At 39.9% G+C, this 23,173-nt stretch overlaps 1 protein-coding gene across 3 annotated transcripts in view; it reads right to left on the bottom strand.

The window, feature by feature from the left end:
* Positions 1 to 23,173, bottom strand: part of LOC5580118 (nuclear pore complex protein Nup153) — a 45,484-nt gene that overhangs the window by 3,146 nt on the left and 19,165 nt on the right. Inside the window, exons 4-7 of one of the 3 annotated variants that reach the window (XM_021843473.1) lie at positions 19,235 to 20,169; positions 18,674 to 18,799; positions 18,299 to 18,433; positions 6,092 to 6,180 (exon numbers count right to left, since the gene is read on the bottom strand). In XM_021843473.1, coding sequence (XP_021699165.1) covers positions 6,092 to 6,180; positions 18,299 to 18,433; positions 18,674 to 18,799; positions 19,235 to 20,169 — 1,285 coding nt within the window. The remainder of the gene's footprint in view (positions 1 to 6,091; positions 6,181 to 18,298; positions 18,434 to 18,673; positions 18,800 to 19,234; positions 20,170 to 23,173) is intronic. The other 2 variants (XM_021843466.1, XM_021843478.1) reach the window with 2 other exon arrangements.

The raw sequence follows: 23,173 nt of genomic DNA, 5'->3' as shown, positions 1-23,173 counted from the left end.
AAGATGGCGTCTTCGGCAAAGTTGTTCATTAGAAAAGCCATGAGATTCAAATTTTCGCCACCAGGCGGCGCTATTGAGCATGAAATTTTTGTTTTGCTGTTATATCAGGATCCTGACCACTTAGAAAATGGCGTCTTCAGCAAAGTTGTCCAGTAGCACAAGCGCTATCATTATAAAAACCATGAAATTCGAAATGTTGCCAAACAAAAAGATTCATGCTTACTAGCACTGACTGATAGCAAAACCTCGAAACACTTGGCCAGTGATAGTTCTTGAGCTACTGAACAACTTTGCCAAATACGTCATCATACTCATTACTCAGACTCCTGACATATCGGCAAGACAAGTCTCACGCTCACTATACCATCTGGTTGCAAAGTTTTGAATCAACTAGCTTGAACAATAATAACCCTTGACTAACTGAGTAGATTTGCCGAAGACGCCATTTTTCTGAGATAATTACAAAACAAAAGATTAATATTTTCTAGCGCTGCATGTTTACAAAATCTTGAACCTCTTGGATGGAATAATGATAGTCCTTGAGCTACTGAATAACTTTGCCGAAAACGCTATCTTTCTAAATGTTCGTAATGCTGAAATATAGCATAGCATAGCATAGACTGACTCTACATGTCAATGGTTGCTATTCCGTGATTGATCGGAACTGGTAAGAATTGCACTACGATCCAAATGAATAAGGGATGGGAGTTTCCGCTTACTCTCGAAGTGCAATTTTAGCAGATCTAATATTATTGATCAATAACGGCGCCGGCCAAGTCCTTACAGTCAGTTGGGATGGGGAAGAAATGTTAGGGTGTAATGATTGTTGCTTCTAGAGACCGAGAATACCTCTGCATCTCCACAATCACCACGGGAAGGGTGTTTATTAGTGAGGGAGGAAAAGATCTGGGAGTCACCTCTGGTCGATGATGCGATCCATGGACGGGGGAAATATACGACTTATATTTAAAGCTAGTTTTGTATTTTTGTCTCGAGAAGTTTTTGGTAGAAGCTTTAAAAAATACGTCAACATCTTTAACCCCTCTACCGGCAGCTTCATTTTTTACCGCCAAAAAAATATTCAAATCGCGATAACTTTTTTGTTTTCCGATATTTTTGGACCATTCTTTCACAAGTTCTCAAAAACTCTTCTTGTTTTCGAATATGTGTCGATATTGATAATTGGTTATCGGAATCCGGAGATATTCCAAAATTCCTTGGGGGACCGACGCGTAGTCATAACCCACGTAAATATCTCAGGCTACAAAAATTGTATCGTATTCGGATATTCACTTCTCGATACATAATGATACATTAATGTGAGTATGGTGTGAGAAAATGAAGCAATTTGGAGCAGCCGTCTTTTAGTAATGAGCATTTATGTTTCAGGTACCACCCTGAACAAATGAAGATCTTGAAAACTCTAAAAAACCTCATATCGTAATTTTCAGATTTCTCCAAGAATACTGAACCGATTTGTATGATTTTTTAGAGTAGCTCCTTATCACATGGCATAATATAGTACATATTTTAGTTTTTTGATAAATTGACCAAAAACAAAATGGCCGCCAAAGACATTTTATATGGAAAATGTCGGTCCCCCAAGGAACATCGGAATATCTTCAAAACCAGATCAACGATGATTAATATCGACACGGCTTCTTAAACTAGAAGAGTTTTTTGAGATCATGTGAAAAAAGGGTGAGAAACCATTGAGAAACAAAAAAGTTATCGCGATTTGAATATTTTTTGACACATTTTTTTGAATGGTTCGAACCCTGACATAAAATACTGAACAACTTTGCCGAAAATACCATCTTCCTTAGTGGCCAGGACAGGATAACCACAAAAAAATCATGCTCACTAGCACCGCCTAGTGGCAAAATTTCGAACCTCATGGCTTTTATAATGATAGCGCTTGACCTACTGAACAACTTTACCGAAGACGCCATACTTCAAAGTGGTCAGGACCATGAGATAACCGCAAAACAAAAATTTCATGCTCACTAGCGCCGCCTAGTGGCAAAATTCCAAATTTCATGCCTCAAATAATGCGCTACTGAACTGACTGAACTACTTTGCTGAAGACGCCATCATTCTAAGCGGTCAGGATCTTGAGATATACGTTAAACAAAAGTTTATTCTTCTTAAACAGTGTTGCCAGCCACATGAACATTCGTGTTTCGGCCGACTGTATAGCACGCAACACTTCCTTCAATTTTGGTGAACAATTCAGTATCGTTATCTTTAAAATCTTTTGGTATTTGAATTCAACACCCCCATGTAATTGCCATTTATTATCAGAATATGAAACTTTGAATGGCCATTTTGGAAAGTTCTCAATCAATGCTTCAACTTTGCCGAATATCACGGATCAGTATTTGTACAGTATGTTGTATTTTTCAAAAACATAATTATAACCCTGATTTTTTACGACCGATTCTTTTTACAACAAAAAGGTTGGGGAAAATATTTTTATCCTTTAATGGCTTTCCTAATCGGCTTTCACGTCTTGAACCTCGAAAGGGTATGTTTGTGATTGGTTGACAATTTAAAATGTAAGTTTCCCAAGAAACTTGTAATGTTTGTGCCATTAAAATCCAAGGCACCTTGTATGTTAGACATAAAAGGTTCTGAATCTGCGAAGTGAAAATACACACTTAAACCAAAGAAATCATGAATGTTTTTTTTTCAGATTCATGTTTCATTTGGCTTAGATATCATCAAACTAGCCTGAATCTTCGAGCTAGTAATGTCGTAAGTATGTTAATCATGATCCATTTACAGATGGGGTTCGTGGGCATGCGATTAGTTAATGTCGTTAGGCATTTAACCGCATCATGTCAAGGAGTTTGGGTTCGATTCTGACTTCAGCCAAAAATTTGAAAATTACTGTTCAGAGCATCTTCAGGAGCGTTACAAATCGTATGTCGGGGCAGTTTTGCCAATGGGGTGGATGGAGCGCTAAATATGGGCGACTCACTCACGAATCATTCAAAATAATCGACTCTCGAGAATGAGTGAACGAATAACGATTCTTTTCAAAAGATGCACGGTTCACTAGCACTACAGTCAGCTCAAAAAATACCATAGAAAGTATCAAATTTCACTTAACATACCGTTTTGTCTTAAACTCCGAACATGGATAATGTTCCAAACACTCGACCTTTTCCAGTGATTTTCCGAGAAAACTACTCAGATTTCTTCCCAGGATGATTTGTAACTCAACAAGGACTGTTAAATACTGGCAATTAAAGGACTCACGTGAATGCTGATTATTAAACAATTTTTTTAGCTTGATTCGGTTTTGCTGCTAGAACAAAGCCTTTTTTTCTAGTATTTTTCTGGGACCAACCTAGCGAAGCAAGGATGGGACTAGAGTTCCGTTGCATGGTCAGATATCAGTGGGTCTAGCCCGTTTAAAAAATTTAATTTGACCAAATTCTTTCCATTCAGCAATGGGACGATCATAAAATGCGGATTAAGTGTATTGATCTAAGAATTTTTGGAATTCATGCAAATGTCCGAAGATTTCATCATATTTTCAGTACTTCAAACAACTTTTCTTCAAGGTGGCAAACTGTCCAGCTTTCCCCTGTTTTTTTTAACTCACCATACGATGTGTAGCTCTGCTGAATATAACCTTAGGGTATCTTCAGCAGGTTACAAATCGTATGGCGAGTTACGAAACATATATAACTCTTAATACAATTTGTAACTCTGCTGAAAATTACCATAGAAGAAAAAATATATTGCTTTTTAAGACAACATCCATTTATTGCGTAACGCTAAAATTGGTCATTTATGAGTACCGTGGGGCCTTCCTTAGCCGAGTCCGCGGCTACAAAGCAAAGCCATGCTGAAGGTGTCTGGGTTCGAATCCCGGTCGGTCCAGGATCTTTTCGTAATGGAAATTTCCTTGACTTCCCCGGGCATAGAGTATAATCGTACCTGCCACATGATATACGTATGCGAAAATAGCAACTTTGGCAAAGCAAGCTCTCAGTTGATAACTGTGGAAGTGCTCATAAGAACACTACGCGGAGAAGCAGGCTTTGTCCCAGTGAGGACGTTAATGCCAAGAAGAAGAGTACCGTTAAACGGGATATCATTGATAATGCGGGGAACTTTGATAGTGAAGGACCCACGACGTACTAAACGAAATAATATGATACATATCTGTTAATCAGTTAAGATAAACAAAAGCAAATGTGAAGAGCATTAGTATGACACTTCATGACAGGGTTTTTTTTTGTTGGAATCGATAACATTAGAAGCTTTATATTCGAATATTAAAAATCGATGAGAATCTACCATTATTCAAACACCTACAAACAATCTGTTCTACGATTATTATGTGATTTAATTTTTAAGGGTTTGACACCTATCCCTGAAAGCCCAGTTATAGTTGAACATGAATCAAGTCTTATTGCTTTTTTGCGAAAATCATTTTTTGTTCATTTTTTTGGCTATTTCTGTAATTGAAGCCATTTTTGTAATTAAACGCCTACAGGTATGCAACGCCTTTTTGCTCTAGGCAGTGCTGTTCAATATCACGAATATCACGTGACTTTGACAAACGAATATTGCAAATATCATCCTTCCTCGTGGAAAAAGTCATCGGAAAATGTTTTTGCCGATGACCTTTTCTGAATTACTATCAGTTCGCAAAACATTTTTTTTTTTTTTTTTTCCTTTATTAAGGTGAATTTTAGCACATTGACGAATGGCTAGTTCTTCACCTAGTTCGCATGCTAATGCGATATTTCGCTTGGGAGGGTGCTATAAGCATATCAATTTTTACAAAATTTTGGCATTTAACAGCACTGGCTCTAAGTAATTCATTCGGTTTTGTTAGTAATATACATTTTTTATATTCCAAAAACGATTGATTTATGTTGGATTCAATGTCGAAAAGTGAATATCAATCGATATCTGTTCAGAAATATTATCTTATACCAATTCATATAGACTTATAATGGTGTATGTCATGCACATATGATCTTATAATACTTTTATAGGTGATTGTTTCTATAATTTTTGTTCTATTTTTACATTCTGCAATCAATATCCAACTGCACCGATGCCGAACAGTAGATTGGGTGTCACACAGATTTGGGTGTTTACACACCCGTTATCAAAGTTACCCCAAAACCGAAAATCGACTTTCGATTATATGAAAAAGTATCGGCACATTCAAAATGAATCGTTATACAATTTTTAAACTGCAATCAATAACTGAGATACCATTACTTGATTTAAAAATATAAAATAAAAATCTCCTAATGGTATGCAGAAATATTTAGATTTTCTTCTTTAACTCCTATCAATGTTATCACGTTTACTGTACATTGAAAGTATATTCATAGGATGTCGTATGAATAACATTCCATAAGACTAATCGTGTGAAAATCAAAACTGTTTCGTTTAGCAAAATGTCAAACTAGGTATCATACATAATGTTTATCTAAGCTTAAGGCTTCAATACCTTCAGCGTAGGGAAAGTGAACTAGTTTGTCTGGCTCCAGAAGAAAAACAAACTTCGAAGGTTATACGAAGATGAATTGAACTAGAAACATCGAAGCAAAACAAAATTTTATAAAATCAATCTGAGTTGAATGTCATAAGATTGAAATTGTGCTACTAGAGAGATAATTGTGTTATGTGCTCAATATTGACGATAATGAATCATGAAAAGATCATATCTTAAGGCATCATTTGTATATGAAGAATTATATATAGTATGTATTGTATATACAGCATTATTTTGTGATATTCATAGATAAAAAAAAACATACAAGAATGAATGACTTTCGTAGATAAATAGTTATGATCTGGTGGTTATCTGAGACAGTGATTACCTACATGATATGGAATGTGCAACTATTTACAATGCTAAATAAAAAAAAACACTTGAAAATAAAACAACAATCCAGAAACACATTCATATAGAGAAAACATCTAGGTTTGCCAAACGTGGTATTACGTGGTTAGCTGATGGTTTACTCAATACCTATTACACTATTTACAAAACACACAACAATTACTATTACAATGACTCTAATGGTGACGGTATGTTGCAAATACTTACGCGAATGGATTCTGCTGGGGCATCGGGCTGCTGGCGCCGAACTGGAATGCCGCTGGTGCGGCGGCGACAGGCCGGGCTGCAGTGCCAGCCTACAGGTCAGTTTGTGGATGGGTTTCGATTGATTAGAGGCAACCAATAATGGACCCGGGCGCGGGCAGGTGGAAGATAGAGAGATAGAAAGAACAAAAACAAAAATACGAAAGTTCGAGTTTGTATCTTTTAGTCGATCTTTTGAAACGTGGCTTGTTTCGCCCGGAACTTGCAGGCAAGTTCAGGCGAGAGCAAGGCCTGTCTTCGAGTTTCGCGAAAGGTATCAGGGGGTAAACGAACACCAAGCAAAAGTTAATGTGTGATGCGTGAAAGGTGGAGAGCGGTGGTGATGGGAAAAGGGATACTGTGATGTTGTGGTTGAATTTTGCCAATTAGAACTGATGTCGCGGATATGATGTGTGGAAAGCCATGGTAACAACAATGATAAGACAAGATGTAGAAACAATGTGGATGTGGTCGAACTCGTTGAGAAGGTGCTGACAGCAACAGAAACGAAATTTAGCAAACGAAAATAATTTCCAAAAAGCAAGTCTATGTGCGATGATACTCACCAGGTTCTTGTGGGATGCAGCGTGACCATTGTCGATGGTAACCAAAAGTTGTAGAAAGAAACTTACTTATATGAGGCATAAATAAACCATGTACAATGCTTTCAAAAATAAGCTATATAAAATTGAGTTTCGTTATAGGAGTAGGACTGTACTCTCTAATATAAAGTTACACAAAATAGGGTTCTTCGATCAAGACACGATATGTGTAATTTTAACACATTCTAAAGCAGGCCTGCCCAACCTTTTTGGCTCTTTTTCGACATAAATGGTTGATGCGTTCGCGAGAATAGTCTGTTATGAATAAAATTGGTCTCAAATAAAAGCTTGGTAGTATATTTGTCTAATCCAAGTTGCAAATTTAAAATTTATATCAACCTCTTTGCTACCAACGCAATTAAGTCCAAAAAAATGATCCGGCCTGCGGGCTGGACTGATTTTTACCTTTGCTTGCATCGCTAGCGAAGAGTTTAATATAAATTCAAAATTTTCAGCATGGATTAGACAGATATACTACTAAGCTTTCATTTGACAATTGTCGACTCGAGTGAAGTGACTCTCCATTTGATTTACACGGCAAGTCACTTCACTCGAGTCGACAATTGTCACCTCGCTATACGACACCGACAATTGTCACCTCACGCCAGTCGTGGAATAAACCCAAATAGCTCTGTTGGTAAGCGCGTGACGTTGACGATTCAGATATCGTTTGCTCAATTCTGGACATGTTTTGTTTTTTTTTTATTTTTTTCAAAAAAGGCTCATAACACTGTTCGACAAAAAAAGTCGATATGAATGCACAGAGACCGGACACCCCGGGCTTGAAAGTATAAAAATAAACAAAAATAATGGCGTTTTCAGAATGTTCGTGTCTGCCCCAGGTCATTTTTAAAATATACTTGAACTTTTTGCATTTTTTATTTAAAAATCTAATCTAATCAATAAACCGACACAGTGTTTTATATTCAGGACAGGGGAATTCATGTGCCATATAATGTTTTCAACTTTAAATACAATATGAAGAGTTGTAATAAGATTTGCAGGGAGCCCTCCCCCCTTTTTTGTACCCTCCCCATTTTTAAAGTATCGCAAATGATGGAATATTTGATATACAGGGGGTTGTTAAAATAACTGGGACAGGCAAAAATTGGGCCAACTTTGGAATGCTGTAACTTTGACAAAAATTGACCGATTTCAATTCTTTAAGAAGTAATGGACGGGTCAACTAATCTAGTTTTGAGGTGCATCCACATAGATGAACTATGACCACCGGATACCGGTGATAATCCGGATTTCCGGAAGCATGTCTTATGCAGTAAAATTATGACGTGTTTTTAGCAAAGGTTTCGGCTAAAAAATCAAAATTTTACTACACATGAAGATAGAAGATCTAATTCTGAAGCGATTGGTGCGCCAAGTATTAATATTGGTCCAGAAACAACCAATATATGGCCATTTCCCCGGAATCGGTGCCGGTAGTGGATCCGAATTGGGATCAAACAATTTATTCACTCAAAATATGTCGCGCAATATTGTTTTCTCCCTAGCTTATCATAAAATACCCTATTATAAGTTGAAAATGAGTCTTGTACAGATTTGGCCACTCATGGCGCCGCCCAGTGCCCCGGGGAAACCTTGCATAGGGGACATTTCGATTTTGACACCAAAGCATATCATGCGACGGCTCATTCTTCATGTCTTGTCGTAAATAGGGCAACTGTAGACTCACAATGGATAGTTGACTACAGTGACTACTTCCGGGACCACCGGATGTCCCCGAGGGAACCTATAATTAGGGACAATTGAAATTGAACTCCAATACATATCGTGGCACGGTAAATGGCTGGGCATGGCGTACCATTGGTACCTCGCGTACCTACAGGAATAAAATAGACCCCTTTGTGTGGTCCTTAGCCTCTTGCCCATGCTATCCCTACCTCCTCGTGGTACTGGCCGGGGTACGAGTAACCTTGGGGAAGATCGGGTAACCAACCCCCGGTGGGAACTTTGGTCGTATGCTGACAGGGAAGGGGGGGTTTGCTTATGCAAACCTTGAGCGTCTGTACTCCATGTTAGGAGCGGCTCACAACAGCGTCTGTTTCCCATGTCAGGGGCGGCTGATCATCGTCCGAGTGCCAGAGAAGGACTCTAAGCTAAACTGCGCACTATGGCCCTCCGAACATTTAGGGGGAATGGTCCTCCGGAAATCTAGGGGGTTGGTGTCAGGCCCTGCAAGCCAGCCGTAAAATACACCAGCACAGGAACGTCAACGAGAGAATACGGACCGGAACAATCGGCAAAGACCACAGCGACGAAAATGGACTAGCGATTGGAAACTCGGTACGTGGAACTGCAAATCTCTCAACTTCATTGGAAGCACACGCATACTCTCCGATGTACTGAAGATCCGCGGTTTCGACATCGTAGCGCTGCAGGAGGTGTGCTGGACAGGTTCGATGGTGCGAACATTTAGAGGTAATCATACCATCTACCAGAGCTGCGGCAACACACGTGAGCTGGGAACAGCTTTTATAGTGATGGGTGATATGTAGAGGCGCGTGATCGGGTGGTGGCCGATCAACGAAAGAATGTGCAAGTTGAGGCTCAAAGGCCGGTTCTTCAACTTCAGCATCATAAACGTGCATAGCCCTCACTCCGGAAGCACTGATGACAAGGACGCATTTTACGCGCAGCTCGAACGCGAGTACGACCGCTGCCCAAGCCACGACGTCAAGATCGTCATAGGAGACTTAAACGCTCAGGTTGGCCAGGAGGAGGAGTTCAGACCGACGATTGGAAAGTTCAGCGCCCACCGGCTGACGAACGAGAACGGCCTACGACTGATAGATTTTGCCGCCTCCAAGAACATGGCCATTCGCAGCACCTACTTCCAGCACAGCCTCCCGTATCGATACATCTAGAGATCACCGCCTGGAAGAAGCGGAATGTGAAGAAATGGAACAGCTGCATCGTTCACAAGAAACGCGAAAGTTCTACGAGAAGCTTAACGCATCCCGAAAAGGCTTCGTGCCGCGAGCCGAAATGTGTAGGGATAAGGACGGAAGCATCTTGACGGACGGACGTGAGGTGATTGAAAGGTGGAAGCAGCACTACGATGAACACCTGAATGGCACGGAGAACACATGCGCCGAGGGTCACGACAGCGGAGGAAGTGGCTACGTCAGCACGGCGGATGAAGGAAACCAACCTGCCCCCACATTGAGGGAAGTTAAGGATGCCATCAACCAGCTCAAGAATAACAAGGCCGCTGGTAAGGATGGTATTGGAGCTGAACTCATCAAAATGGGTCCGGAGAGGTTGGCAGCCTGTCTGCACCGGCTGATCGTCAGAATCTGGGAAACGGAACAGCTGCCGGAGGAGTGGAAGCAAGGGGTCATATGCCCCATCTACAAGAAGGGCGACAAACTGGAATGTGAAAACTATCGTGCGATCACTATCCTGAATGCCGCCTACAAAGTGCTATCCCAGATTATCTTCCGTCGTCTATCACCAATAACAAATGAGTTTGTGGGAAGTTATCAAGCTGGTTTCATCAACGGCCGCTCGACAACGGACCAAATCTTCACTGTACGGCAAATCCTCCAGAAATGCCGTGAATACCAAGTCCCAACGCATCACCTGTTCATCGATTTCAAAGCGGCTTATGATAGCATCGACCGCGAAGAGCTATGGAAAATCATGGACGAGTACAGCTTTCCCGGGAAGCTCACAAGACTAATAAGAGCAACGATGGACGGTGTGCAGAATAGCGTGAAGATTTCGGGCGAACATTCCAGTTCGTTCGAATCCCGCCGGGGACTTCGACAGGGTGATGGACTTTCGTGCCTGCTGTTCGACATCGCGCTAGAAGGTGTCATGCGGAGAGCCGAGTTCAATAACCGAGGTACGATTTTCACAAGATCCAGCCAATTTGTTTGCTTCGCGGATGATATGGATATTGTCGGCAGAACATTTGGAACGGTGGCAGACCTGTACACCCGCCTGAAACGTGAAGCGACAAAAGTCGGCCTGGTGGTGAATGCGTCAAAAACAAAGTACATGCTGATAGGCGGAACCGAGCGCGACATAGCCCGCCTGGGAAGCAGTGTTACGATAGACGGGGATACTTTTGAGGTGGTTGATGAGTTCGTCTACCTCGGATCCTTGTTAACGGCTGATAACAACGTTAGTCGTGAAATACGGAGACGCATCATCAGTGGAAGTCGCGCCTACTATGGGCTCCAGAAGAAGCTGCGGTCGAGAAAGATTCACCCTCGCACCAAATGTACCATGTACAAAACGCTTATAAGACCGGTAGTCCTCTATGGACATGAAGCATGGACCATGCTGGAATAGGACCTGCAAGCACTTGGAGTGTTCGAACGAAGGGTGCTTAGGACGATCTTTGGCGGAGTACAGGAAAACGGTGTGTGGCGGCGGAGAATGAATCACGAGCTCGCTAGGCTCTACGGCGAACCCAGTATCCAGAAGGTTGCGAAAGCCGGAAGGGTGCGCTGGGCAGGACATGTTGCAAGACTACCGGACAACAATCCTGCAAAGATGGTGTTCGCGTCAAATCCGGTTGGCACAAGAAGGCGAGGAGCACAGCGAGCGAGGTGGCTTGATCAGGTGCAACGAGATCTGGAGAACGTGGGCCAAAATCGAAGTTGGAGAGACACAGCCATGGACCGAGTAAATTGGCGTAACATCGTTAACGAGGTTTTATCAAATTAATTGATGTAACACCAACTAAATAAATAACATATCGTGCGACAGTTCATTTTTCATGTCTCGTGCTAAATAGGGCTATTGTAGACCTAAAATGGATAATTGACTACAGTGGCCAATTTTGGGACTACCTGTGTCGGTTTATTGATTAGATTAGATTTTTTTTTTTTTTTTGTCGGTAGCGATAGGGGTAGTACTGGCACTCTTAATCTGCCCTAAGCTCCTTCCCAGCATTTGCTTTTATAAGCCTCTATTGCGTTCATCACACAGACGTTCCTAAGCAATGTTGCTCAAATGGTCACTGTGTACGCTAGCAGCAATCAGCCCTTGCCGTAGTTTTGCAGTTTAATAGTTCAGACTACTATCAAACTATGATAAGGCCTGAAATGCTACTAGAGTGGTTAAAGTGAAGAACGAAATAGTTTTATTAAAAGGTCCTCATTCCCCATTTCATTTCATCACTCACTATCGTCACTTTCATTTTCGACACTTGCACGTATATCATCGATTATCACTCATCAACTTTCGTAATACACTTCAGGTATACTTTCCATTATATCACTTTTCACATTACACCATTTTCATATAAATTCATTGTTATTACCATTTACCATCTGTTAGCATTACTAAGTAATTAAAAGATATTCTATTTAAATTTTTCATTATTTTTGTTGCTGTAGAGTCATTACTATTCCAACTACGATTTAGCACTATGATCAAGAAAGTTACAGTAAAAAAAATCACTTCGATCCATTCTTCTGCACTCGCTGTTATTATTAACACTTTTATCATGCAAATTTGAAGAACTAGGCAATAAAGTTTATATTCAGAGAAATGATTGCACAATGTATTATGGTCATTATTAAATTAGTAGGGTTCACATCATCATTATTATTTTTAACAAAACTATCAGAATCACTTCTAATTTCATTTTCAAATTTTCATCACCATAGATTTCATTATAAAGTCACTATTAGCACCCTCACAATCACTAAATTTAATAACGACGAGTGTAACGCACAGTTCCACCAAACACCCATTCTTATGTTGCATTATAAAACGATTGATCACACGTTGGCTTCGAAACTTAACCACCATTACTGATTAGTACAAAGGATGCTACAGCTCGTGTAAACGAACTAAAACATCAACAACCAGCACTGGTTTATAAGCAACTAATGAGCCCTGGCGGTCCCTCCGTTCGAAGAGAACCTGATAATATGGCGAAACATATTAACAGATCCTCTGCCTGAATGCAGCCGTTTCATGAAAATCATGAACCGTTAGAGGTGTGCCAAAGTATTGGGAAGGTGATATGTTTCACAGACGGGTATTATTATGGTGCACCTTCTACTTTGGCACCGTCAAACCCTGTGATCGTGGCCAGGGACTACAGTGGCCAATTTTGGGACTACCTGTGTCGGTTTATTGATTAGATTAGATTTTTAAATAAAAAATGCAAAAAGTTCAAGTATATTTTAAAAATGACCTGGGGCAGACACGAACATTCTGAAAACGCCATTATTTTTGTTTATTTTTATACTTTCAAGCCCGGGGTGTCCGGTCTCTGTGCATTCATATCGACTTTTTTGTCGAACTGTGTAATCGATCGACGCCACGGTTCATATTTTTAGTCGGCTCAGAGCTCCCGAACGAAGATTCGACCATAACGAAGGCTTATTAGTTCGTCATGACGCCGAGCCTTTGTGGCGGACCACTGCAGTAAATCGTCATCCAACGCTGGTTGAGTGACGATGACGATTCTTTTTTTAGTTTCGTCGACGACTTTTTCCATTTGGCATGGCGACTCGCAATTTTTTTCTGCACAAATGGTGTACAGAAAAACTGTCGTAAATCGTCATCCAACGCTGGTTGAGTGACGATGACGATTCTTTTTTTAGTTTCGTCGATGACTTTTTCCATTTGACATGGCGACTCGCAATTTTTTTCTGCACAAATGGTGTACAGAAAAACTGTCGTTCCGAGATTTGGCTAAAATCGCGAAGTGTCCATTGAATTTTTTCAACGCTTTGGCCAAAACAGATACTCCTGACGACGTACGATACATCCCAACAGAAAAATTTGGGAAAAATGATTTGTTATGGCAAGCAATTTGCTCCTGCAGTATGAAAATACTACATATTTCACGACGGGTTCAATCAACAGCGAAAATTACAGAACTGAATGAATTAAAAAATTGCTTCTGCCCATCTACTGAAAGCATACCATGCCTCCATTGTTTTTGCCAGACTTAGCATCGGCTCACTATGCTTCATCTACTTTGGAGATGCTCAAGAAGGAAAAAGTCGAATTTGTAGAAAAATGATAGAATCCATCAAATTGCTCAGAACTACGCCCCATTGAAACATATTGGGCAATAATCAAACGACATCTTAAGAAGGATGGAAGAGAAGCAAGCTCCATAGATTTTTTCAAGAAAATGTGGTCACAACGAACAGCAGCACAACGAAAAGTTCCGAAAAAAGTTGTGCAGAACCTTATGGGAGGTATAATGAGAAAAGTAAGAGCATTCTCCAGCAATGCTCAATAAATGTTCAAATTTATGTGAATTTGGTCGAAATTACGTTGATTTCCATGTATTTTAGGTAAACTCATGAATTTGTTCGAAAATAAACAGTTTACTGTAAAAAACACGTGTCCACTTTCTTAAATGAACAGGCCTTAAATTAAAAATATTATTATAAAGGCATGTTTATATCTCACAAATAATTGTTTATCATGGTCTTATCGCTTATCAAAGTGAATCCTGTGACCCAACGATCCTTCCCATTAACAAACATCCCTACCAGTAATTTTTGTGGGCACGGTCTCCGAATAGCAAAGATTACACACTAACATTCCTTCCCCAATCCCACCTGACTACAAGGACGTGGCCGGCGCCGTTATTGACCCTGTATAAAAAGAGCCACTGAATTATGCTCACAGAAGAAGATTATAGCCAATCATAGCCAAAGTTCTAGTTGATTCTTTGTGCATCTTCACTGTCTTCGATCATTCAAGGAATAGCGACCATCGATATGTGTAGTCAGTCTAAGCTAAGCTAAGCTAATCCTTCATTATTGCACCATGTTAAAGTTAAATTGAGTGCTGTTGGCATTCGCTCGAAAATAGTTCTATCGAATTTACTGCGGACTATAACAACAATATCATCTGCAAACCCAATTATTTCGAATCCTTGATGCTTTAGCTTTATAAGTAGGTCATCAACAATCACTGACTAGAGAAGAGGAGAGAGAACTCTTCCTTGCGGACAGCCTTGAACAGCTGTTACCTTTCCAACTGAATCTTTTAGATATACTGATATTTCCCTTCTAGATACCATGTCTTCTATCTACTCAATTATTTTTTTCAGGGGAGCCTCGATTTCTCATGGCGTTTTTCATCGATGTAAAAACTAGCGTTGTCAAACGCGCCTTCGACATCGAGAAAAGCAGTCAGTAGTATCTCCTTAGTGTCAAAAGTTTTTTTTTTCAATTTTCGAAACCAGCGAAAAAAGAGCCGAAAGTGCCGACTTATCAGTCTGATAAGCGAATTGAGCTCTACTCAATAGCTTATTTTTAGGTATATTTGATTCAATTTATAAATCTGAGTTTTTTTTCCATTAGATTTAAAAAGATTGATGTAAGACTTATTAGCCTAAAGGATTTTTTTACTAGACTTTGGTATAAACACTACCCGTACTTGCCTCCATTTAGGTGGAAGATATCCCAAGAGAATGCTTGATTTGAATAAAGTCACTAGAATAGGGATAACAGTTTCCTTGCACTTTTGAAGATGCGCCGTAAAATTTCATCTAATGTTTTGGGAGATTCAAAAGAATCAAAAGCCTATTCAATCTTAGGATATGTAAAAATATCTGCAACTTCTATTTTGGATATATCAGATCCATTCAAAGAGTTACTAAAGTGTAGAACCCATCATCCCTTTTTTAACGTACCTTGACCATTATTATGATCCTTAGAGATAATTTTCCAAAGTCTAGCAGCTTTATTAGAATTGTTTATGCCTTTACACATGTATTTTGCGCTTCGACCTTCTTATTTATCTATTATAATTGGTTGAAGCCTCTTTGTACAGAGACCAATTGCGTGTTGATTTCGCCCGATTGAATTGTTTTCGAGCATTTTTTCTAAGCTTCTCTTACATTTGGTTCACCAAGGGACATCTCTGCAAGTAGATCGCACCTTTGCTTGGACTAAAAATTTACCAGGGTTGTTAGAAATAATCCAAGGTATCATTGTAGATCCGTCAAGGACTTTAGTTTGGTAAGAAATCTGATAAGCAATCGAAAATAATTCAAAATATCGAGAGAAAACAGTCAAACCCGGAAAATTTTGACCGGAATCCTGCAAGGATGTTGCTGACAATCCTCCAAGGATCACACTAGCAATCAATAGATCGCGATGATGTCGCGTCGATAGCAAACGAAAAGCTAGAAACCATTGATTTTGTATTTAAGGAGCGATCAAAAATAGCGGTAGAAAAAAAAAAATTACACACCGACACGTTAATGCTTTCAGTGGACGATTATGTCCATTGAAAAAAGCACCACACTAGATAACAAACTAGCATGCAACGCCCAGTGGCACAGTCGAAATATGTTCCAGACGAAAAGTTTTCCGGACTGTGGCGATAATCGAACCCACATTCCTTTACTCGATGCGGCTTGCTTAGTAACAATAAACGCACGCCCACAAAGTCCACATTTTTGCAGGCATGTTCGTTCTTGATGTTATGCCAATTGTCCTTTATGCCAAATTGCGCGGTGCTAAATGACCTTATGTCAAACGACCCATACCCTTTAGACAACAGGGCCCGCTCAGTCAACGTTTTAATTACGAAGGAACTTATTTGACGACAAACAAAAGGGAGGAATACGGAAGATATCAATATTTTTGAGGACACCACTGCCGTGAATCGCAAGTCAGTTCCATCTGCATTTTCGTCAAAAATGAGTTGAGCTCATTTTTCATCATATCTTCCAATGCTCTTTCAGCTGCACTAATGAGATAATATGTTTTGTTCAGAAAAATTAGGAAAAAACAGCAAGTCAAATTGTCCCATAATGAAAAGTAACCGCATATCAGTCACACTACAGATTACCGCACCGTGTAACACAAAAATGAACCGTCTTTTGCTTATCTTTATATTTTTCTCGAAAAGATATCGTAGTGAAAAGCAAATTCTGAAAGTTTCATTATGATTTGATCATGTTCCAATTCTCTGGAATTTTTTGAATAATCGTATGGAAAACGAGTTTGAAAACTTTACAGCCCATTTTCTCAATGCCTACTTTTTACAGATGGGACTGACTTGCGATTCACGGCAGACCATGGGGTAAAAGCACCGGTTTTGGCCAGCCTAAAAAAAAGGTCAAAAACTATATGAGCACCCGTATTTATACTATAAATATGTCAAATGTAAGCTTTCAATCCATATTATGTATGTAAAATATCAAATTAATAGAAATATTAGTAGTGGAACGCTAGTGGCGCTGTTGTCAAAAAAAAAAAACCGAAATGTACTTTTTATGGATTGTTCAATGCCATATCGTAGAGCATGATTTATTATGATTTTTTAAATTTGTTTGACACTTTGAGGCATGTTACTCAGACTGTCAGCGCGCGGCAAACTAGATGTTGGTATTATGGATCCGACAGAAATAAGGACAAACATTTTTTTTAAATATTTTTTTTTCTCAATCTCCAATCGTCGCGACTAATATTTGAAGAGTGCGCTGTGTTCATAAACATCGTAAGAATGCAGCGCTACACATGTCATTATGACAGTTATGTCGGGAATGAGTCACACGTCGCGTGTCCCACACACGCGTTCCGATTTGGTGAGCGCGCGACAATAACTCGAACAGTCGCGACATTAGCATTCTTAGGTTAATGTTTCTACTATCAAAACTTAGCTGAAACCATTTTTTCGCTTTGAAAACCTGTTGGTCAATATAGGCCACTAGAACCAGTTTCAACCAGAGATTTAACTTTGATTCCTAAATTGGTCAATCACATTTATTTTTTATTAGAGTGGCCAAATTACGAGTGCCCTGGCCAAATAAGGCGTATAAGAGTTAAAATTATAAGCAAAATGAATTCTTATGTTTTGAATCAATTCTAACAAGTAAATGAATGGAGCTCTATCATGTGAATGTGATCTGCTGATCACAAAAGGTTTCATGCTGATTGGCCATGTAAAACAGTGTATGGCTACAACTGGCGTATGACCAGAACCGGTGCTTCTACCCTAGTCAATGTTGAGAAAATACCTTAGTTTCATTTCCAAACCAATTTACCAGTTATCCTTGGTGCGCCGTCATCTTGATCGATCTCCATGCCTCTCGATGGTCGTTATATGAGCACAAAATGAGCCAGTAATGAAAGTGCATGTCGTTCCATCATCCATTAGAAAGTGCAAAATGCCACACGCAAATGCAAAATGCCTCTAACACTAGTACAATGTTCAGTTAGTACACACACGAATTAGTGAACACCATGGCTTATTCAAACTCTTTCAAAAAATTAAAACAAAGATAAACTTAAAAACAACACATGCAAATAAACCAAAGGGTGCCGCCCGGTACTGGGTTGCCGTGCGTTGGCGATATGCAAATGAGATGTGTGAAACGAAAATGGGCACGGAAAGGCCACCTCGCATCCTTGCGCGGCAAAAGCCTTCGTGCAGCACAGTTATGTTAGTAATTATGATTTACCACGCTGTGTAATGGGAAGTTAAAACTCTTGGTACCAATCGACAACGCTCACGCTTTCCACTCAGATAAAATCAAGAAAACGGAAAAGTATTCAAAAAACGCTATTCGATCAAAATGGAATACTCAAGGTAAAACACGTACGTCAGCCATTCCTCCTAGTCCGCTGCCGATTGGGGCTGCTGAAGCTCCGGCTCCGGTCGCTGCTCCAAAGCTGAACACACCACTGCTGGCGACCGGAGCTACGGGTTGGCTACTGCCGAACGTAAACGGAGCCGACTTGATGGGGGCAACAAGGAACACGGGCGAAGTGTAACCAAATGGGTGGACACAGTATTCGAAGGGTTGGTGAAGAGACGCGGGAAGAGAAACAAATGAATGGATAATTTAGTTTTGGAAATTTCAGAGAACTACTTAAGAATATTTTTTTTGATGAGTGACTATATCGATGGATCGGTGATAAACGGTTAGCCGAGAAATGGGGGAAATAGGGGAGGATGCAGGCATTGAAACACTTACCGTTTGGCCAACATTGGATCCCGCGGTGAAGTTAAAGCTGGGCGCGGAGTTCGCCGAGAACGAAAACGGTTTCGTGTTGTTGTCATTGTTGTTATTGTTATTGCTGCTCGATCCAAACTGGAAGGGCTGTACAAAAAAAAAAAAAAGTTTGATTACTATTATAAACCCGATACATTTGACAAATCCCCCTGGTTTGTGGTCGAGAAAACACGGGTGCAAAAAATCCTATATAAGTGTCCGCAGTGCGCCTTCCCCTCAAAAAAATCAAAACATAGTGAATTGTTCAGAAACCGATAGACCGTTTAACAACTTATTTACACTTCGTTGATTTAGATTATCACTCATAACGGATGGTACACAAATTATGTAACGCTAAATTTCGACTTTTTCGACCCCTCCCCCCTTTGTTACGCTTTTTGTATGAGTCGTTCGAGAATTTTGTAAGGCTTGTCACGCTTGGCTTGACAAACCCCCCCCCCCCTTGGAGCATGACGTAATTTGTGCATGATCCCTAATTCATCAAGAAACGTTGAAGGTCAGTTGCCAAAGTATTGAACTTACCGCCGCAGGTTGACTATTTACAGTTGATGGGCCCGATCCGAAATCGAACGCCTTTTTCGCCTGCGGTTCGTCTCCAGTTGGTGCGGCGGATGCACTGGAGGCACCGCCAAACGGACTGCTTGCTCCGAATGCCGGCGAGGCTGCTCCGAATACGGGGGCTGCCGTTGCTCCAGCGGCGCTTCCGAAGGCCGGTGCTACCGCTGCCACTTGACCGAAAATCGATCCGGATGTGCTTCCGGCACCGGCTGGCGAAGCAGCTGCTCCAAACGTGCTGGAGCCAAATGCAGGCGTTGAACTGGTACTGCTGCCGGCTGCATTCCCAAAGCTGCCAAATGTCGGCGTATTGGTCGATGGGCTTCCGAATATCGGAGTGCTAGACGATGCTGCAGCCGGTGAACCAAAAACAGGAGCAGCGCTGGATGCAAGCGATGAAATGCTTTTGCTTGCTCCAAACGTAAATGCAGAGGAAGCTGTCGATTCAGCTGGTTTTGGTGTCGTAGCGGAAGCCGTCGCTGCTCCGAAACCGAATCCTGAAGTGCCGGTGGTTGTGGAATTGCCGAAAATTCCCGTGGACGCCGAGGCGGCAGAAGCGTTTGCGGTACCAGTAGCCGTAGCAGTTGCCCCAAACGTTCCGAACGTAGATTTATCGGAAGGAGCCGCTGCTGCGGTAGCACCAAAGGTTGGTACAACCTTGTTAGCTAATTGACCGCTTTGGCCAAAGACAAAGCTTGGCGCTGCCGCCGTTGGTGCAGTTACGGTGGTTGTAGTAGTACTCGTTTCCGCAGGTTTCGATGAAGCAGGTCCAAAGGAGAAGGTTGATGGAGCAGCAGTAGCAGAAGCGGTAGATGATGCCGTCGTACCAGCAACGGTAGATCCAGCAGACGCCCCGAAGCTAAAGCTTGGGGTGATGGAAGGACCAGAGGGCTTTTGAGCACCTACGATAAAGAAATATGTGTTTGTAGTCTAAAATGTTGATGAATTTACTTTAAATTAAGTTTTCCGTGCCTTGGGTCATACATGATATTCAATCGGATTTTCGACTTTGCAGTTGTTTTGGAAAGAATTTAATTCTTTTAACACTAAAAGTAGTAAGAAAATCTAAAAGGGGGATGGTGTGGCGCGGAAATTGGTTATTGTAAAAATAGTACCAAATTTGGACGCTATATCAGATAATAGATTCTGAAAAAGAGTTTGTCATAAAAAAATATACATGATAAAATCAGAAATTCTTCAGTAAATATTGGAGAAAAGGTTACTATCTGATAGAGACAAGACAACTGGCTTATATTGCAAGCTCTCAAAAGTCAAGGGAACCTGTCACCAACTGTCACTGGAAAACCAACACATTTGAAGGGCTGAACGTGAAAAAGCGTCAAATTCAAGTAAACGTAATTAAAATTTCTAAATGTTTTTCGATGATTTCACATTTTTCAAATTAGAATACTTATATGTAGTTGTGTGTTGGCGAACTGCTATTGTTTTTTGAATTTTTGAATTCATATCCTTTTCCATAATGAACAACATGAAGTAAATATGATTTTGACCAACATAAGTTTATCTGACCATTGTGCACTCCCCAAGAATTGAAAAAAGTCAAAAAAGGCTAGAAAACATGCCAGCTGTCAGTGAGCTGACTCCTCTCTCTCTCTCTCAGGTTACTATGTTACACGGTTTAGGGACAAAAGATCGAACATTAATTGTTTCATGGATTTCTTTGAAAGATTTTTGATATTTTGTCCCTTGTTTTTTCCTCTTCGACCTTTTGCCTTCCTTTCGACGTTTCGTTTTTCGACTTTTTATCATAGACTCATATTAACACATTGATTAGCTGAAAATTTCACTTCACGATGACACTGAGTCAGAAAATATCATTTTCTGATTCTCCTAAACGTTTATGACCTTCTTCAAATAGATGCTAAGATTATCTATATGCTGATGATTTGGGAGATTGATGACTTCGGCAAAGTTGCTCAGTTTGAAGTGTTTTAGCCTGTATACAGCGACCGGCGAAAAAAAAAGATCATTTTGCCATTCTTCATACAAAATGGCCAAGTTTGGAAACTTGGATCTTGACTCCTAGAACTCAGATTGATCTGAAATTTCTACCGCAACTAGGAAAAATTACTTGAAATTTGTGCAGTAAAAAAACTCACACTATTTTGATCACACACTTCGAAGTTATCTACTGAAAATATTAAAATAAGATTGCACGTCGCCAACTTGTTACACAGTGATAGTTGACAGGTTAACAATATTTCGCTCTATTATGCAATAATGGCTGAAAAATCTCAGAAATCTTTTACCTATCGTAATGTTCTCAATAGCCTCGAAGGTTTACGCATGAGTTTAAAACGTATATTCACATATTCAGTAAAATATATCAATTATTTTCACTTACCCCATTTACCCACTTGCCCCGCGGTACCTTATCAAAGTCCGGTTCTTCAACTTCAGCATCATAAACGTGTAGAGCCGTTACTCCGGAAGCACTGATGATGACAATCAGTGATGCACTTTGAACTGAACGCGAGTCAAAAGTGAACGGATCCCTAGCCAAATTTGCACGAGAAAGCAGTAGTCAATGAACTTGCAATCAAGAGCCTGCTATTGCTCAAGAACGGTCGTTTAGTTGGCAATTATGATTTAAGCTCTCGCTTGGGAAATAAAGAAATGAATCGCCGTATACTTTCATGAACCGAAAAACAAACATATCTTGATATTATGCTCATTAAAAACATAGCTTTGGCATAGGTTTTTGTCATTAATCAGTCAACATTTATTGGGTTCAATTTTTGGCTCGCACGGGTTCATTTTTTTGAGCTGAAAAGCATTTCAATTAGGGGTTCAGATATTTTGCTGCGCATTCAAATTTTTTAGGCTTATACTGAATGTGCTAAATTCCAGTTGGATCTATGAAACGATATTTTACGACGGTCTTTTTAAGTAATCGTGGAATTTGTTATGAAAAAGTTCAGTGATGCAAAAAGTTTGACCCTTGTTTATAAATTGTTCAACATTTCGTTCCATGGTCTTCGGCATATAATTTTTTGTTATGTTTTATCCCCACAAATCTAGAACATTTTCTCAGGGCAATTATTTCTGATAAAAAAATATAACAGTCATAATTCTGAATTTAATTAGAATTTTATACTACTTTTACCAAGCCCAAAAAATCCTGGAATAATCCGTGGAGAAATTTCCGCAACAAATCCTGGGAGAAACTGTGATTATTTCTGGAAGGAATCCGTTCAAAAATTGCTGGGTGAATAACTGGGAAATTCAACGTAAGAACTCTTTCAGAATTTGTTATAGGGTCTGCTTGAAAAATCCCTTAACGAATTTCTTCAAAAACTGTCGATAAGGGGCGATTCATTAATTACGTAAGACAATTTTCGGGGTTTTTTTCTGAAAAATGTAAAAAGTGACTTTTTGCAGTATTGGTTTATTTTACCATACCATATATTGGACCTTTAACAATCCATATAGCTTTTAGATTTTCCTAAACAATTGGGTCCTAAAATTTTTAATGAAATCTTGTTTTTATTTAATAACACGAAAAAGCATGTTACTGTAACTACTTTAGCAATTTTTCCCGCTCAAATAATGGCTATATCATGTTTAAACTTTAATTTAAAAATTTGGTCCATAAATGAACCTTGACGCTTTTGATCATGTTTGACGTTCGCTTAGTCGACAAAAACACCACAAGGGTTTTAGTTCGACCACTGGGGTTGTTCCTATCTGACATTTCGTAAGGGACACGAAAAACAAAATACACCCAAAATTTGAGTTTAAGCCAAAGGACGTGACAAAATCTAAAAAAAAAAAAATTTGGGCTTAAACCAACGGAAAACATTAGAAAATTGAGTAAACATGTGTTATTGGCCTAAACTTAAGCGTTTGGCACTAAAATTGGGACAGGGCTTTAGGACCCTATTG

The sequence above is a fragment of the Aedes aegypti genome, chromosome 1 (genome assembly GCF_002204515.2).
Source record: "Aedes aegypti strain LVP_AGWG chromosome 1, AaegL5.0 Primary Assembly, whole genome shotgun sequence".
In the NCBI taxonomy this organism is placed as follows: domain Eukaryota; kingdom Metazoa; phylum Arthropoda; class Insecta; order Diptera; family Culicidae; genus Aedes; species Aedes aegypti.
Note: the sequence above shows the minus strand (reverse complement) of the source record. Positions and strands in the feature narration are given on the sequence as shown.